We start from the raw sequence: 19,943 nt of genomic DNA, 5'->3' as shown, positions 1-19,943 counted from the left end.
AAACACAAGAAAACTCTCAATAAATTGTACATAATTAATTTTATAAGTAATTAGTTCTCTAAGTAGACCAATTGACACTAAGAAAATTTTCTTTCTAACTTTTTGCTATCCTTAAATTAGTTATGGAAATTATTGTCTATAAAAAATAAAAAGTAGCTTTAAAAAAGGCTAAGACGACTTTTAAAAAAGTTGAATATGTTAACATAATTTAATTTAATCCCTTACAAGTATAATATACAGGTTGAATGGTCGAAACTTTTTAAAATTAAAGAGCAAACCTGAACTAAAAATTCAGATAAGATGCAACTTTAGCCAAAAAAAAATATAATGAACTTATTATTACTAACAAGTCAGTGAATTCAAATTGGTTCCGTGAACAAGAAATAATCCTACAAATATTTTCAACATTTTTAAGATGTGTAAAACTGATAATGACCAAATAGGATGACAAAACATATCAAATCAATCTATTTTGATCCGACTTATTATTGGTCCATATTTTTGTATTTTTTTTTTTAATAATACTTGTTTCATGTGATAACAGATAATTGTTGTTACTTGAAGTGTCAGCCTGAGATGTCAAGTTGTATAGTGATACTAACATGAAAGCATTTTTATAAAAAAAAAAAAGCTAGTCCACCACTTTTCAAAAAAATTTAAGTTTTTTTTTTGGACCTATATACTTTGTTTTAGTCATTAATATCAAATCAATCAATTTTGATCCGACTTATTATTGGTCCATATTTTGTATTTTTTTTTTAATAATATTTGTTTCATGTGATAACAGATAATTGTTGTTACTTGAAGTGTCAGCCTGAGATGTCAAGTTGTATAATGATACTAACATGAAAGCATTTTTATAAAAAAAAAGCTAGTCCACCACTTTTCAAAAAAATTTAAGTTTTTTTTTTGGACCTATATACTTTGTTTTAGTCATTAATAAAAATGTAAGAAAGAACAATAAAATTCAATCAAGTTTTAATATTTTAATCAAAGAAAGTTTAATACCTATCAAAATAAAATAAATATTAACAATACTCAAATAAATCAAATGATATATAAAAAAAAGTAATATAAATAAAATTCTATTTAAAATATTGACAACCACCGATTTTGATTTCAAAAACATGATATTAAAAGTACCAAAAATTAAGGAGGGTAGACCAGCGGGTTAGACAAGTCGAACTAATACACGCTAGGTTCAAAAAATTCACCCACCCCGAAGTGACTCACTTTGCCACCCGTAATTATGCCATGAGTTGTCTCCAAACCCTTCAAATGTTGGACTAACCCCCACTAAGGCTACAATATGCTACCATGACATAACTGTTTGCATATTGCATTGTCATAATTTATAATGTCAAAATGACTTTTGTACATCTGATCAGAGACAAATAACAGTAGCAGATATTTCTCTCCCATTATTTTCACCATGATGCAATATTCGCTAATTTAATAAGCAAAAACTAGAAGAACTCAAGCATGTTGTAGAACATCATAGGCAGGTTCATCCATAACAGAAATGTTGTCACCTTAAGCAATTTCAGTTGGCTCAAAACTGCAAGTTCAACCACAATTACACATCCTAGTTAGATGTACCCCTATCCTGGAGCAAGGTTTCCTTTATGCAGTTCACAACAACAGAGGCCAATTCATCTTGATGATTAGTGTATGAATGATCAGCTCCCTCTATGATATGTAGCTTATGGTTTGATACAATCTTGGCAAACTCAGATGCATCTTCAACGGGGATAACTGGGTCCGAAGAACCATGAACTGTGAGGACCCTGTCATCCATTATGTGATTTCAGATTAGCAATTATATGGATGCATGTGATGGTTTTGTAGCTTTATTCAGATTATTGTTCACAAGACCACCCTACTCATCATCTCTCACCAGTAATAAACTCCCTTTGCTCAAAATAACTACTCTAAGCACTTTTAAATAAGAACTCCTAAATTAAATACTAAAGAATTCATAAATTTGTAAACTGCAATGGTTTCCCGTAATTGACTAGGAAGTAAATCAAAACTGAAATTAAACAATTCTATTTAAAATATCAAGAGTATATATTCAATCTTGTAAATTTCCTTCTCTAATTTCATAATTTTCAGCAGTTGTGAAATAATTAGGGACACCTCTCGTAAAATCAAAGTTTAGAGAAGGGAAAACAAGGGACATTTGATGAAATTAATGTGTTAAAACAGCATAATGGAGCCAAGTTATAAAGACAAAAAACAATAAATACAAAGAATCGAAGATCACATGATACGGTTAGTCTTGAAATGAGTCTACACTTTATTACATACTTCCCAACAATTGTAAAGTAGAAAACCTACTCATATAAGTAAAAAACTTGAAGGTACGACTAAGATTTGATCTTCTCAACTTCATATGAAAATGACTTTATACGCCCCTTATATAACCCTTACACAAGATAAGAACTCTTGGTTATTGTGATAAATAAAAGCACATAAATACAACCACTAGGTTAAAAAGAACGGTTCAAATAGTTCTACAAGTTCTACATGATTTTCAATTAAAAAGAGAAAAATCACATTCTTTAAAAAATTATCATTGGTTTTAACTTCTTTTTTACAGAAACTCTGTAAACTCAACACACATTCTTCATAAACAAAAGGATGAAAAGGGTGACGCAAAAGAGATCAGACAAAAATTGTCCTCACCTGCAGTCTTTATCAATCTGAAGGCATGCTTCATGCATGTTTGTATCTAAGCGATCCATCAAACTTTCCAAAGTCACACGGTAATCAAAACTTCCTGCAATGGGAGATGTTCTCAAATGGTAGTAAAATAATGTAAAAAAGTGTGTGCCTGTGTTAGACAAATAGAAACAGAGAATGTCATGTGATGTGCTGATTTCGTATGATGGCAGCCAACAAATTTTCAAGTGTAATTATTGCCTAAATTTTTCAAGTTTCCCTTTTCTTTTGCTTTTTGGGGTTTCTTTTGTTATCAGACATTTAAGAGAATGAACTGTGGCAAAATAAAAGTATTGCAGCAAGAACTAAGTGCTTAAAATGAAAGACAGAATATTCCCCAGTTCCAATTTTGGTATAAAATGTATAGCAAAAGCAAAAAAGCAGTGGTTTTGGGCTTACTGGTTTTAGCAAATACGTTTAATAAATTCAAAGTAGGGAAACAAGTAATTAATGGAAACTGAATTTGTTCAAACTACCTCTTACAATACAACGTGCTGTAAGAGGCATGTAAATTTTGTGTGATTAAATGAAAGGTTACCTGACCGCATCACATCAATGAAACCATCCTTCCTAATTCTTTCCAAATAATCTTTTCCAAGGCGTTCTTCAATTCCAGCCTTCAGATCATAGCGTCCAGAGAGGTTGACAACTGTTTTGATGTCGTGATACTTAGACGCATAAAGAAGCACCACGCCACCTCCTGCATCAGGATACAAGTAATAAAATTTCACATAAACTCTCTTTACATTTATTGAGTTTTATCATTAAGACTGTTCACAGGCTGACAGATGAGATAAAAATTACTACAGTTCCATTTTAGTACTTCCACTGGCTAACTCAGTAGATTAAAAATAAAAGTTTTATATTCAGAGTATGGATTAAACACATGATTGAAATTTAAGTCTTTGATCATCAGTAAAATTATATTTGCGAGTAAGAATGTAAATAACAAACCTTTACTGTGTCCAATAATTGCAGTAACTATACGGTTTGCTCTATGAAAGTGTTGAATGACGTCATGTAGATCATCAACCTCCCTCCAATAGTGACCAAATTCAAATGAACCTTCACTTTCCCTAGAAGGAAAACTCAACAGCTAGATAAAAAATGAAATGGCTAACAATACTAGTGATCAGGAATAGGTAGAGGAAGTTTCATAGAACATGGTGGAGAAGCTAGTGCTGATTCATTACGAAATGGTTTTAACTTTTCTATTGTCTAAGGAAATAATTACTTTGTTGAAAGCTAGAAAAAGTATAAAGTATGTGTCTGCATTCCCTTGTAACGAGAAACTGCTGTTTTTACTCATGTTTTTGCATAAAATGTTAAATATCTATTATCAATGACCTCTAATGTGTTATTTTTTGGTAAAACAGATCATTTAATGTATCTTGATAGTTGAGAAATTTATATTCCAAGAATAAGTAAAATAACTAAGTCACAATTAACATAACGTTAAGTGGCGTTTGCGGCGTTTGCATAATAGACTATACTAATGCATATGTGAATATATAAATATCCAGCATCTGTTTCCTTAAAGTGAAAATCATATGCTTCACAATTGTTACTAATGTATGCCAACAACTGCATAAAATAAATAAAATCTTTGAACATTTTGCAGTGCAGAATCTCTGAAGATTTTTAGCTTCGCACTTTTAGAATAGTTTTGAATCTAGTAACGTTGATATTCACAACAAAAAGTGAAGGGTTGATTGCATATTTTGAATGCAAAAAACAAATAGGTTCACAATTTGTCCTGTAATACAAGATATCTACCCATTTCCAGTGAAGTCAAAGCGAAAAGAACTGACTCCAGCATTCTCTAGAGCAGCAGCAAGATTTGTCATGACATCATCTTCCTGGAGATAGACAAATTTAATTAAACAATGAAAATAATTGAATCAAGATAATGTGTATGGATAATGAAATGAGATGTCATATTAATTTTTAATAGCATTTACATAATAATAAAAAGTGAGCTCATAATTTATTAAAAGGGGAAATTAACCTTGGTGGATCCAAGACCATGGCATAGGATGACAATCTCTTCAGTTCCAGATTCATGAAGAATGCCTACTAGTTTATTGTCATTCTTTTTAGTTATTATGACTTTCTGCTGCCGAGCTGAAAAAAGTAACTCAAAAGTGGGAAATCAAATTCTTTGTAATTGATCGAATACTCAACACGCAACTTAGATTAATCATTGTCATTCTTTATTTCAAATACTAAGTATCACCATACCATACACCTGAAATATGAGAAAAAGATTAATGTTTTTCACAAATCTGTAATAGAGGCTGATTACAAATATTCTAAGTGACTAATTACTCTCGACCTAGTATTTACATGAAATAATCTTGCTAACTTAATTACTAGAAATAAATAGAAACTAGTTACAGGAAAACAAATCTCTACAAATAAAAACAGAAACAGAGAAATTAAAAGGCTAAAGTTAACAGATGCTCTAACACATACTTAACCACTTCGGATACTTTCTTTGCATGATATTTTGATTGGCATAGCAAAAAATTATAAATCATGGAATGTATGAAATCCTGTTTCCAAGGACAGCAGACCTCTACGATGAGGTGAACCCTGGGTGTGGTACAGTTAAAGGGCGAAGGCCCTTGACAATGAACATAAAATCAATTTGATTTATACATATGGTAAGCATTATGAGAAAAATTAAGAAACATTCTTCAACACGTCTGAAACTGAGGAAGATGTACAAGCAAATTTTGACACAAAAGGAAAAGGGTTGAATTAGAAGCTTGATTTTAAGCTAGATTTGGTAACACTATCTAATTGGTAGGACTAGGAAGAAAATGAAGAATCAGATGGGGTTCGGTAGCTCATCAATTTGTGTAAGCATGCAGAGTGTTGTTGTTCCATCAATCCACAACTAAGATACATAAATTGTGTTTTCTTGTAAAATATGTAAACAAAATAGCATTTGAAGAGGAAGACAACCCAAAAAACTTTGAACATAAAATTATGGAACCCATTAAAAACTGTTAGCTTAACAAGTAAATTTACATTGTAATTCCAGGTAACATGCAAACAAACGCACGATCTCAGTGCCAAACAAATATACAGAACATGTAAACAACGTAAAAGCACTCAGCCAACATTTAGTTCAAGATGGTGCTAATAAGTCAAATTTTTGCTACCCCACAAACCATTTCTGGATTGTTGTAACAATGGATTAAATCAGTAGCTTCAAAATAAACCACATGGAAGCTGTTTCGAGTACTTAAAGGTGAAGCCTTTGCTACCTAATGATTGTGGGCAGAGTCACTCAAGTCATCGATTCTCATATCAAGTGTCAAACACCAGAAAATGAACTCACAAGGGTTTTGGGAAGATTGGGCCATCTTCAAGCTCAGGGTTTTTCTTGAAATGCGAATCGGCTTGCGAGAAATACCAGAAAAGATTAGCTGTGAAAGCTTCCTGAATTCAAAAAACTGAGGAGACAAATTTACGACAGGACCCGTGCAGACAGTAATCATATGATGTGATCATGAATTAGAATGATCCAAGTTACTTTAAAATAATGAGTGAAAAATATATTATATTATACTGGAATTTACGAATAAACGTTGTACGAATTCGACGAAAACTGTGTTGCAAAGCCAACACGTGATTTCCCTGAAATGATTTTATTTTATAATTTTATTTAATATTTATCCAATAAAACATGAATACATACTTTCGTCCAGCCAAATTTTCTTTTGAAACATACAAAAAATAATAATCTACACAATATATAACAAGGATTTTACTCGTGATCGTTTTTCTGTCCACACAATTATTTCTCAATTTTGTTTTTAAAGAAATAACAATTAATTTCTCTATGTTTTGATTAATTTTGAAAAATACTATTCATTTACTAAATTTAAATTAATTTTTACTGATTTTATTTTAGTTCTTCCATCTTCTTTACGTATATTATATTTTTATATATAGATTAGAATATTATAGTACAAATTTATAATAAAAAAGAATATATATTATAATAAAATTAAAAAATGATATAGAGTGGCATGCTTATGTTTCCGTTAGGAATAATAATAGTAATAGGTGGCGATGATTGGATTTTTTTATTACTACAAAAACCAATTCAAAATCTAATTTTAGTTAAACTGCCCTTTACATCTGTGACACGTAATAAGGATTTTAGATTCATTTTTATCATCAAAGGGTGTAAAACAACTAACAGTAAACAACCATGTCAATTGTTCTTTTTCGTAAAAAATCTCATTAACTATATGCAAGTCCAAGTAAGTTTCTATCTTGAGTCAACGTTTGCATTGAATTAAACCTCATATTTTAAGATAGGATTAGAATCTGTATTGTTACTGAATCAATTATCACAGTAAAAATATTCCCAAATATCTAATCTTACATACCTCATTTAAAATGTGCAACTTTTAATGTAAATATAATATATAATATATTAAATATGTTATTTTTTTTTCTCTATATTATAACACAAAATTAGTTTTCATTCCTTATTTAAACTTTAACCTTTCAAATACTTATATTAAGAAAATAATTGAAATGAATCATTTTAAATGTGAAATGATTATTATTTTTTCAAAAATTATTAGTTTTCTTTTTAAATTGTTTTAATTGCAGAATGATACCTACTATAACTACTTCCAATGAATTGATGAATTAAAATCTCAAATTAAATTAATTTCACATAAAAAAAACAATCTATTTCAATTATTTCCATACAATGGTTTAAGATTTGGAACACATTATAACATAGTTAACATTTAACAGTATAATATATTAAAAGCTACACATTTGCTAATAACCAAAATAATGTGTATAAAAAAGAGCAACTCTTACATAATGTTAAATTAAGTTAAAAACTCAATTTCTAATATATCAAAAACCCATTCTAATAGCTGTTATTAAATTAATTAAGGCGTATTTCAACCATCCGCAGATATCGAAATCCTCGATAGGGAGAAGATATTGAAAACCACACTTTGACTAAAATTATAAAACAATTTATATAAAGGATAATTTCCATACCATGAGCTGATTTTGAGATTAAATTAAGTCCAAATCCAAATTCTAGGATAGATAGGAGGAAAAAGGCTGCAGATCACAACCTCACACCAATTTAGCAACTAACTTCAGAAGAAAAAAAACTTTCATTATTTTTTTTAAAAAAAAAGCACAAACAGGTGACAACAACTAAGAAGTTCCAAGCAAAAAAAAAAAAAAAACCTAGTTAGCAGTACCCCTATCCTTGTGCAAGGTTTCCTTTATGAAGTTCACAACAACAGAGGATAATTCATCTTGATGATCAGTGAATGAATGATTAGCTTTTTCTATTATATGTAGCTTGTGGTTTGGTATAATCTTGGCAAATTTAGATGCATCTTCAGCAGGGACAACTTTGTCTGAAGAACCATGAACAGTTAGGACCCTGTAATACATTATATGACTTTAGATTAGCACTTCTGCCCATGGAAAACTCATAGCTTAGTATAAACCCCATCTACTCCAAATAATTACTCTGTGCACTTTCGAGTTTTGAATCATATGTTCTTAAATTTAATGCCATCAGAATTTTCTTATGTTTTATTGCTTCCCAATTATATTTTCTTTATATAAACTCCTTAATTTCTACATACATATTTTACCATCAAAAAGATGCAAAAGAGTCAATCAAAAGGGACCAGACAAAAAAATTTCCTCACCTGCATTCTTCATCAATCTGAAGACAAGCTTCATGCATATTTGTATCTAAGCGATCCATCAAACTTTCCAAAGTCACACGGTACTCAAAATTCCCTGCAGCAGTAGTACCCAACCCCAAATAGTCATTAATTAAAATAACTCAATATTTATTGTGTCTGTGTTAAGCAAACTAAAACAGAAAATTCCATGCCATCGGTCAGATTACCTATGATGGCTGTCAGGCTGCCAATCAATCTTCATTAGTCCAAGTATTAAAAACAGTTGTTGATAATTATTGCCCATATTTTTCATTTTTGTCCTTTATCTTTCCTTTTCCCTGATTCTTTTTTGGTTTGTTTCATTATCAATTTAAGAGAATGAAATGCAACAAAAAAGAAGTACTGCAGCACGAACTTTGTGCTTATAGGATAGAATAATACAATAAGACCCAGTTTATTTAGGTTCAGAGATATGATTTTAAAAGTTAATGGAGAATGAAGGTGTCTATCAAAATATGTTTGTAAATAAATTCAAAACAATTCATTCTTCACTTATTCTAAATTTCATCTTTCTAAATTCTTAAATAGTTTACCTTCTCTCTAAGATTCTTTGTTAATCATCCATCTTTACCACAATTATATTACATCACTAAGGAAGCAGCAGTGAGCAACTCCAGATAAACCGATCAAAATCTTTTTATGAAGGTAAGTTCTTAGTTTCCCTACCATTGGTCCTATCCCTTCCTCCTTTTCTTGAGTCCTTCTCTTGAGTCGATGGAAATTCATACTCCATCTATTAGAATCAACTGAGGAATACGATTGTAATAATAATTTGAACAAAGTGAAGATGTTGATTGTACAGGTTGAAACTTTGGAGATTCTATGATGCAATTTGACCTTGCATCTTGCTTTGCTTTGTAGTTTTGCGTTTTTTATGGACTGAGTGGAAATGGAACTTCAATGGATGATGAATTCAGATTTGGAAAGATGTATTCGGTGTGTGGAAGTAGAAGTTTAGAAGAGGTGAGAACAACTTCTAGAAGAGCCTAAGCATAGCATTTGGGTATTGGGCCTTGGGCCTTGCATCAAAAGTCATAATGGACGTCCACATAAGAAGCTTGCAAGACTCCAAGAGAGAGAAACATAAGCATAAGGCACCACATGGAGGAGCCACATAAGGTGCCACTTTTGCCTTGTTCACCAAGTCACTTTGCCACTTGTCCATTTCTTATTGGGGAGTATTTTGCAGCTCGGGCTGCAAGCTATCCTTGTCACATGTCACTGTATGAATGGAGAGGATTATGAAGCTAGCTCAACAAGTTACTAGTGCCACATGTCACTATCTAATTCTAAAGAACTATAAATAAGAGTGTTTGCCTATGTAATTTTCAGCTTGGAATAAGAATTGTTAAGCTGCCAAAAATTTTGGTGCTTCTTGTTTTTGAGCTCTCTCTAGAGTAGTCTTCTTGCAAGACACATTCTAGACTCCTCCTAAGTGTTGCCTAACCTCACTTTAGGAATTCTAACTCAAATTTTCATCTCTCACAATGTCATAAACTGCACCTTCTTCATGTACTCCGATGAATCTCCTTCTCCATTCAAGAAAATCAAATCCAAAAAAACTTGAAGAACCTACTAGGAGCATGCAATTGAAACTAGAATTGCATCATTCTACAAGATTTCTTTGAAAACTTTTCGATTTTTTAAGTTGTTTTTCTTGCAAGGCTAGCTACCTCCACGAAAAGGGAGCTAATAACCTACATCGATTCATTAATTTGATTTAGCTGTGTTAAAATGTGATAATGTTGTTGATTGGAGGCTTTTCTTTGAATTGTAAAAATATGAGTAATGGTTTGATTGGTGTATACTTATGTTGAATTGAATTGGAGTTTGGATTAGTCAATTTTAGTTTGAGTTAGCTTATTGGAAGTTTTGGATGCAATATAGGTGTATTTTGATGATTGAATTGTGTGAGGATGTGTTAGGATTGCTTAAGTTGGGTTGTTGTATCTATCATAAAATTTCTTATGTGTTGGGTATTCTACCTATCTCGCTTGAGCGACGATCAAGTGGTGGTAATCATTGAATACACCAAGTTTTTTTTGGCAACATACACCAAATATTGTTGCTCAAGCACCACAGTGGTGAGAAGCTAATGAAAGTTCTTGCACCAGACTTTGTATAATAGGGGTGCGGAACCACCCTAACATAGGACTAAGGTTGAATTAACAATATTACAAGTTTTTAGGAAAGTGTCAAATGTGAGAAACTACCCTAATATCATAGGGAATACAATTAAGGATTTATGCATTCTTAAATTGTGAATCAGGTGTAATTTGTTGCTTTTATGGTTCTCCAGAATAAGATATATGTGATTAAGTTGTTCTCGGGATTGAAATTGTTGTGATGATGTGGATGATACATGCATACATACATACATATATAGATATATATATATAGATATATACATATATATTATATATATATATGGACACACACACATATATATATATGATATGATATCATGAGAAATGTGAATGTTCAAAAAATTAGCTCACCTTGGTGTTGTGTATTGTGCTACTGGTATCATCGTACTTTGCACAAAAACAAATGTTCTTATAGTTAGGGAAATGATTCCAAGCAGAGCTAGGAGTATGGTTTATTATATTCCTAGAATGTTACAACTTTATATATGTATTTTGAGAGCTTAAAGTTCCAAGATAATGTATAAAGACTTCATGTGTATAGTGTTTTGAGTTTAAATATCTACACGACTAGTATAGATGTGTATATTTAGGAGCGTTACAACTACCAAATCCAAATTATTAGAGTATGGAAAAAGCCTGATAAACCCTAGTCCCAGGCTTGCTAATTTCAGCAAGTACACTTGCAGCATAACTTCAAAATGGAAAAACAAGTAATTGATAGTCACTCAGATCGTTCAAACTATCTCTTACGACATGCTCTAAAGTCTGACACTATATCACTGAAACTAGTGTCCTTAAATTACAAGTTACCTGATCTCTCCACATCAATGAAACCATCCTTCTTAATTCTTTCTAAGTGATCTTTTCCAAGGCGCTCCTCAATTCCAGCCTTCAGATCATAGCGTCCAGATAGGTTGACAACTGTTTTAATGTCATGATATTTTGAAGCATAAAGAAGCACCACGTCACCTCCTGCATCAAGAAACATCAATGACTAATTATAGTCCAATTAGCATGCAATTTCAGAGAAGCAATTTGGGAAGATGTATGAGGCAAAGCTGCACTAATAAGTTAAGTTTCACTGAGTACAAAGGAAAAAAAATGACCGTCAATAAAGAGTAGAAGTCAAGGAATTTTCATCAATTTTACCTATTCATATAATATATATAGTTTAAGAACTATATAACCCACGATACCTATAGTTCTATAATCCTAATTCACAAACACCATATTTAAATAAAAGATACTTCTCAATTTCCTCTGTAGCAGGTTTTTGGCAAGCAGCTCAGAAATTACATTTTAATATGCTGCCTTAGCTCATAATAGAAGACTAGCCAGTTATTAAGTACCAAGTAACAGTGAGCTGATCCTGGTTCTATGCCAGAAATAACAGAAGTATCTTCATGCGGCATCATTCATGTTTGCTATCTTTACAGCCAAGGCAGTAGGAAATTAAATGACAAGAACAATGTCATAACATTATCAATTATCAGTCCTTACAACCTAAATGTTATCTGACTTATCTTTCATGACCTTTTCTTGTTGGTAGAGATACTTGCAAGATGGGATCGAGGAAAATAATTTAAAATACCTTTACTGTGCCCGACAATGGCACTAACTCCACGGTTTGATTCATGAAAATGTTGAATTACAGCACGTAAATCTTCAGCCTCCCTCCGATAGTAACCATACTGAAAGGAGCCATCACTTTCCCTAGAAGGAAAATCCAACAATAAATTAAAGGAAACATAGAATGAAGCAAGACTATGATAAAGACCAGATGGCAGAAATTACAGTTCACGTAGCACAGTAAATCGAGAGAGTAACTACCATCGAGTTTTCAACCTATCATTCCATGTGATGAGGCCAAAGTGTCAGGGACATATATGCTTAAAAAGTATTGAATTGAAGATTGTTTAATTGTTAGCTCAACCCAAAAAAACTAATCAATCAGGTGGAGGCTTAAGTATCTCATCCTACTCATCCAACTTAATGTGGGACTCCACACATTAATCCAACAGGCAGTGAAGATAGCAATCACTTTACTGACAAGCCTCTTCATTGGAAAATTCAAATCCCATATTATATTAGAAATCCCCAAGTTTACTGTTGTTAAGAAGCTTGGTTCACTGGTGTCTTCGGAGCTATTATTACTAAGGACTTGTAATGAAATAAACTTCTCTACAAGTTAAAATTAATTTATGGATAAACAAATTCATAAAATCTTTCTCATATAGTTTCTCTATATTTTTGTTTTTTAACTTGAACATAAGTTAATTTTAACAAGAAACTAGTTTCATTGTTTCTTGTTTTTCTCTTTCGGAAATCCTCGCGCAGAAGTTTGTTAAAACAGGTCCTAAGACTGTCTTTACATTACTCAAGCGCCCCAAGATGATTCTAATGGTTGTATTGCCTTGAATTATATCATCTAGATATACCAACTTATGCTGTTCCAATCTCCAGCTCATAAAATGTTGCAGTAATTACCCTTACCTATTATTCATCTAATCTAATTCATTCTTTTTTTTACAATTGGAAACCAAGTTTAAAGCTTTCAAATATTGATAAGTTTAACACACATATCCTTCAAGCAATCCAAACCTTAACAAGGTCACTTCTTTTTTTAACACAGCAATGCTCATAAGGCTAATACAGTAACAAGTAACTTGAATCTTTAGGATTTATGCCTTTGTATGGTACTACTTTTGGACTTACCCATTTCCAGAAAAGTCAAAGCGGAAAGAACTCAATCTGGCATTTTCCAAAGAAGCAGCAAGATTCACTATTACATTGGCTTCCTGAACATTAGGAAACTAGAGCGATGAAACTTATCGGGTAAAACGGGTTAACATGTAAAAGTTTAAAATATGAACGAAGCTAACTTTCGAAGAGCGAAAACCGTGGCACAAGATTACAATCTCCCTGCTTCCAGATTCATGTAATATGCCGACTAGTTTCTCACCGTGCTTGTTGGGTATTGTCACTCTGTGTTGCTCAACAGCTAAAAAAGGGTAGTTAACACATCAACTGCATCAGTTTTCTTTCTCTGCACTTCTTTAAAGATTCAATTTTGCAATGAAAAGTAGAGCAAATATCACCTGGGGTGGGTGCCATGCTCAAGATGAAGGTTTTCCTCGTTGATTTGTGATTACAAGGGATGGAAAAGCGAACCTGGTAATGGGAGATTTTAGGCGTTGTAGAAAGTGATGAATTGAAGAAAAGTGAAGAAGCATTTTGCAAAAAGGTTTCCATTGGGAGTGAGTGACCAATGACATGCACGGGCATTTCATTTGAACACGATACATTTACCTATTTCCTCACTCGCTCCTTGTCTGTTTCTCGTCTTCACTCTCCGGCTGCTGAATGTGTCAGAATTTAAGGAAAAGAATTAGGAATAATATGTGAAGAAAGTGAGGTTAAAAAGATTTGGGATGTCCAGATTTGCGGGAAAAATATATTAAAGTTTAGTTATGAATGAATTTTTAATTTTTTTTAAAATGAAAATTTTTAAATTTATTTTTATTTTATTAAATATTTAAATAATAAAATATAAATTATTTTTTATAATTAATTAAAATATTATAAATTATTTTTAGTACTATTAAATAATTATTTTTTAAAAAATACGAGTTATTTATAACATTATAAAATTATTCATTTACTTAAAAAATGTTAAAGGAAATAATATAATTGATTTATTATGGATTATAATTATTTTTAATTTAAATAAGAATAATTGATTATTATTATTTTTCGTACTATATAAGAATTTATTTTAGAAAAAACAAAAATTATGTAAAAAAATTCAAACATATTTATGATTGTGAGATAAAATATTTAAAGTTTTATTTAAATAAAAATTTTAAATTTTTAAAATTTTTAAAATATTTAACATGGTAAATGTACTAGACAAGAGTGCTCGAGGGTTCCGGACTTTGGCTATTGGACCCAAAGGGTGGGTCACGAGGTTGGCCTAGATGTTGGCCAACCAAAAAAGGTAATTAAGATAAAATATATAATTATTATTATCATATTATTGTGAAGATAAAAGATAGAGAGATTGTTTTATATTATGTTTTATCTATTGCAATATTTGTTGGAGATCTCACATCAGAATATTTCGTTGTATATAAGTGGGTGCAAATCTCACCCCATGAGCTGGTTTTATGGGGTTGACTCATGGGGTTGAGTTAGGCTTAAAGTCTACTTTATAATATGGTATCAGAGTCATTTATAGTCTATCCTAGCGAGTGTTTGTGTACATAGTACCGTCATTCTCAGTGACAATCATTGAATTTCATTTCAATCCATATTACTTTGATTTCATTTCAATCACACTAACTACACATGAATTCATCGTCTTCCGGAAGACTCATTAAGTATGCCCCTACCAAAGACTAACATTTATTCCATACATCAAGGATCAGGGTAAGTTCAAACATCCAATACTGAGTGTCTACAGCAGGACACTGTGTGTATGAACTCTCTCATAAGCTTCTCACCACTTGATATCTTAGTCTATATGACTTAGATCATCAGTGAAGTTAGATGATCTCCGTTAAACATAGGCTTTTCATACTTAATGTACCATCAAACAACAACTCATACATTATCCCAAATGTATGACATCAATTTCATACAATTTTCATCATTCATATATAATACATATCATTCAATCACGTAACATTGAAAAATTCATAACATTCAAGAACTTTTCCAACATTAAAAAAAATATTTAACTTCCAAATTATCAAAATTTAATATTTATATTTGTTCACACAACATAAAATCAAACAATTTTATCAAATAACATCCCTGCAAGAGAAATTGAAACTTGGGACCACGTCTCCTCCATATTCAGATCTTCTAGCTTATGGTACTATTGAAAATTAAAGTTGGTTTTCCTACCTGAAATTCCTTATTCTGATGGAAAATCTACCTTAAACAGGGGAACCACATCAAAATTTAAGAACCTAGAGCAAGTTATCCAAACATGGAGAGAAAATTAAGAGAGAAAGTGTGGGGTGAAAAATGAAGGGGGGGGGGACTATTTTCATGTTTTCAGGTCTTACATGATTGTCTCATTAACAGGACCTAACAGATCAATATGTCCTAATAACAATCTCAACACGATATTTTTTTTCCTAAAAATACTATGTTTTTATCACACTTTCACATCATTGCACACTTCATTTAACACATCAATACACCATTCAATCACAACATATTTTAAACTTTTTAAACAATCCAAATATATCTCAAATTTCACTTAAACACATAACTAAGTTCCTTTAATCATATTTTTAAATAAAATTTAGAATTTTCACTTAAACATAATAAGCAACAAGAAACTAGGTTTCAAAAGCAAAAATAAAAATTTTAAGTTCTTTTTTACAAAGTCTAGCTTAAGCGAAAACTTACTCGCTTGGACGAGAATGGGTCTTGCTCAAGCGAAAATTCTCTTGCTTGAGTGAGATTGAACCCGAGAGAACACATAATTTCATCACAAGTCTCGCCTGAGCGAGATTCCTTCTCATTTGAGCGAGAATGGACCCGAGAGCACCCCATCTTTCAATTCTATTCTCACTTGAGCGAGAATTAGCTCGCCTGAGCGAGATTTGCAGAGAAAACTGCATAATTATGCCTAATTTCATCATTCATAGTCAAATAAAAATAATTTACATAACTCGTTTCTCTTCAAAAGTAACGTACAATATATCAACTATACAAATCAACCAATTTTTCAGATTCAAACAGAAGCATCTACCATAAATCATCCATATCAAAATCAACATATTCACATTTTATTTCAAACAATATTTTGCATTACTCATAAACAATCAATCATGCAAACAAAATTTGGATTTGGTGACCACGTCACCCCCACATCCAAATCTTCTAGCCTAGGGTTGTATTGAAAATTTAAACTAATTTCCCTTACCTGAACTTGAGCATATGTTCGCTAAGAGCTCCAAACCTACCAAAAGCTCAAGGGTAGCTTAACCTGCACCACAAAGTTCTGATAAAAAGATCTAACTATATCACCATGATCTTGAGCTAACAAAGATTAATCCTAAAGTTAAAAGAGTCTCACACAAAGCCTATGTTGAGACAAACCTGACAAGTTTAAAATTTAACTCAAAAGAGAATAGCAAAAATGAACTTACTCTATTAAAGATTTTGATCGGGAAGTCTTGTAGTATTCACTGTCAAGAGTCTGATGGCGATCTCCAATTGTCAAACTAATGAGTGAGGATAACAGAATCTTAGAGAGAAGGCAGAGGAAATGAAAAATGAGCTTTTAAAGAAATGATGATTCTTTTAAAATGAAACCTGAATAAATGAATTTCTATTTATATACTCTTTTAACTTTAATAATAAATATTCATGTGCTATTTTTTAATTGTATTACTTATACTCAAAGACTATTTTTCTCGGTCCTTACAAATTTAGCAAAAATGTAACCAAAAACTATATTCTATACGTCATTATTCCTAAATAAAGGGGAATATACTAATAGTTTATTATGCTGTTACAAATTCTTAAAGAAGGATCTACCAGTGCTATAAAAGGGCCATGAGACCCTGAACAAAGACAAGTATTATTCCATGCAATACATACTATACTAATATTTTAATATTCTCACTGACTTGATCGTCGGAGTCTTGTCAAAAGACATAACTCTCCTCATATCACTATGATCTTCAAGCATTTCAAATCATATCATTGTGATCTTCAAGTATTTCAAAGTTGTAGTCGTGAAGGATTGACTCGGATACCACCTCTAAGATCTGACCCAGAATTATTGGCAAGAACAATAATATTAATAACATTAATAATATTATTATAATAATTAATAATAATATTAATAAATAATAATATAAATTATATTAAATATATGAATATTATTAATAATATTAATATTAATAATCATACTAATAAGTATAATAATAATCATAATATGATAACAAAACTTATTGTGTAATGTTAAAGTTTCTTTAGTCACTCAAAGAACTTTCATATGGTGATAAAAGTTTTTACTTTCTTCGACCCTTATTTTTTTAACCTGCACCCCTGTAATTTTGAAAATGACTCTAAATTAATTGTTTTAAACACACTTTCCAGAATTAATGAAATATATTACAGAACATATTTTTTGAAGATTTTTGGAATAAAAGTTCTAAACACATGAAATACATTATGGAACAAGATTTTTGAAACAAAATTTTCAAAAAGCATAAAATACATCTGTAATGCATTTTCCAAAATAAATTTTCTAGAAGAAGCTTTTTGGAACACATCCGGAATGAACTCCTGAAATGAGATTTCTGTTACTCTTTTTCTAACTACATTGTTCACATTTTCTTTTGATGTTTTGATGCTGCAAAAGTGACGGTAACAGTGCGCAGGATAATCCGGTCATTCCACCCAATTGTGGAGGGGAAAAGAAAACGGGGTGTAGAAAGTAAAAACCCTATATAAAACATATATATTACACACAATCTAAATATTTACAAAATCTAATTATTATTTTTAATTAATTCACACTCTTGTTTTAATACACCGAAAACGCAAGTGTTTGAAAAAAATGTATAAAATACAAGATATTTTTACCAAGTCTTATATTATATTTTTAAAATCACATCATCTCAATTTTCAAGTTAAGTAACAAAATTGATTAGCTTAAAATTAGTTTTAAAATACAATTTATAATTCAAAAAATATTTTACCAAAATAAATGTTCTGTAAATGAAATCTAAATGGAAAAGACAAGTTTATAAAATATAATAAATAAAACGTTATAAATTTAAAAATTATATAATTTAATCTTATTTATTTATTATATTTGTCACATTTAAGTTTAAATGGCCGAACATTTGATTAAAAATTGAGTAAACAGGGTAAAATACCATATTTTAATGTTTTTTTTTTATAACAACATTCTCATGACATGAAAAATTCATAAGCATTTAAGGCGTATCCTTTTATCTTTCATAATTTTACTAAAAGTTCATTTGACTAGTCTTTTTGAAATAGCATATGTACAAACTCATAAACAAAGGGTGATAGCAGCATGGCTAGGTTGACTTAGAACTTTCTAAATGCTCCGAGGAAAAACTCATTTTGGAGTTGACCAAATTTCAATAGTATTCATGCTTTGTTCAAATAAGAGGGAAATGGAAGAGAAAAAAAAAATAGAAAATCAGATGAGAGTGAGAAATTAATAGTAAATATAATTGATGTAGTAGAATAAAGTTTTTTATACATTTAAAATATAAATTAGAGTTAAAATAAATTTTACATTAATATTTTTATTTATTTTATTATAATATAAAAACATATATATATATATATTAATAAAATATTAAATTAAATTATTTTATTTATTACTTCAATGTTTAATTATTACTTTTTTATAAAATAGAAAAATGTATTTCTAAAATATTAAATTATTTTATTTTATGATAATCTAAAAATATTTTATTGTCTTAATTACTATTGAAAAATCAGGTTTAGAGTTACTCATATTTTTTGTGAAGGGAATGTATGTTCTGATAAGTTGACTAATGTAAAATTTATTCATAAAGAACCATTTCATTAGTATAATAGGCTTCTATCTACTTTGTTCTTAGAATTCTTTATGAATAGGTATAGTCTACATATATATCGTTTTTGTTAATATATAAGTTTTGGTCTAGTCCGAGAGATGATTTTAAGCTAAAAATTTCGAAAATAAACAGATGGGGTTAGAAAGAAAGAAATTGTAGTTGGAGAAGAGAAGTTTTTTTTTTTTTTTTTATCAGCAATGAATAAATTAAATTTAAAGGGGATACTTCAGGGTATCCCAATCCTTATACAAAAGAGATTTCTCCTCCCTATGAGTTGGAGAAGAGAAGTGATGTGAAGGTTTTGAAGATTTGGAGCGAAGAAATTTTTAAGATGGCTTTCAATGGATGAGTGGTTGGAGAAGAACAAGCTTCCTGGAAACAAACAAACACAGCGCCTTCTTCCCTTCCTCCCATTTTCAAATCTTTTCAAATCAACTTTACTCCCCTTCCTTCTACACCAATCAATTCCAGCCCCACTAATTACAATCTTTAATTTTTATTTTTATAAAAAAATCAATAAATACAAACTAGTTAATCATTATAAACTAAATTAAATACCATTTTATAAATTAAAAAATTATTAATAAATAAAATATTTTACTATTAATAAAAAATTATAAATTAAATTAAATTTTAACTATCAATTATCTTAGATTTTAAAGATAATCTGACTAATTTATAAATTTTTATAATAAAAATTACTT

At 30.4% G+C, this 19,943-nt stretch overlaps 2 protein-coding genes across 3 annotated transcripts; both read right to left on the bottom strand.

Moving 5' to 3' along the window:
• Window positions 1-1,318: 1,318 nt before the first annotated feature.
• Window positions 1,319-6,462, bottom strand: LOC137807222 (putative uncharacterized protein YDL057W). Its single transcript, XM_068607728.1, has 7 exons — window positions 6,074-6,462; window positions 4,733-4,848; window positions 4,501-4,583; window positions 3,679-3,800; window positions 3,263-3,424; window positions 2,689-2,782; window positions 1,319-1,787 (listed from the first exon to the last, which is right to left on the bottom strand). Exons 1-7 carry the CDS (start codon window positions 6,231-6,233, stop codon window positions 1,586-1,588), a joined length of 939 nt encoding a protein of 312 aa, XP_068463829.1. The 5' UTR covers window positions 6,234-6,462; the 3' UTR covers window positions 1,319-1,585.
• Window positions 6,463-7,873: 1,411 nt separating this feature from the next.
• LOC137807221 (putative uncharacterized protein YDL057W) lies at window positions 7,874-14,060 on the bottom strand. Of its 2 annotated transcripts, XM_068607727.1 has the most exons (8): window positions 13,940-14,060; window positions 13,729-13,801; window positions 13,513-13,631; window positions 13,346-13,428; window positions 12,222-12,343; window positions 11,441-11,602; window positions 8,445-8,538; window positions 7,874-8,170 (listed from the first exon to the last, which is right to left on the bottom strand). In XM_068607727.1, the coding sequence occupies exons 2-8, from the start codon at window positions 13,742-13,744 to the stop codon at window positions 7,969-7,971; spliced, it is 798 nt and encodes a 265-aa protein (XP_068463828.1). In that variant the 5' UTR covers window positions 13,745-13,801; window positions 13,940-14,060; the 3' UTR covers window positions 7,874-7,968. The 2 variants fall into 2 exon arrangements, with proteins under 2 accessions (XP_068463828.1, XP_068463827.1); XM_068607726.1 differs by lacking the exon at window positions 13,940-14,060 and having other exon boundaries at window positions 13,729-13,925.
• Window positions 14,061-19,943: the final 5,883 nt, after the last annotated feature.

Source organism: Phaseolus vulgaris, chromosome 3 (assembly GCF_000499845.2).
Source record: "Phaseolus vulgaris cultivar G19833 chromosome 3, P. vulgaris v2.0, whole genome shotgun sequence".
Classification (NCBI taxonomy): domain Eukaryota; kingdom Viridiplantae; phylum Streptophyta; class Magnoliopsida; order Fabales; family Fabaceae; genus Phaseolus; species Phaseolus vulgaris.
This window is presented reverse-complemented; position numbering and strand designations above follow the sequence as displayed.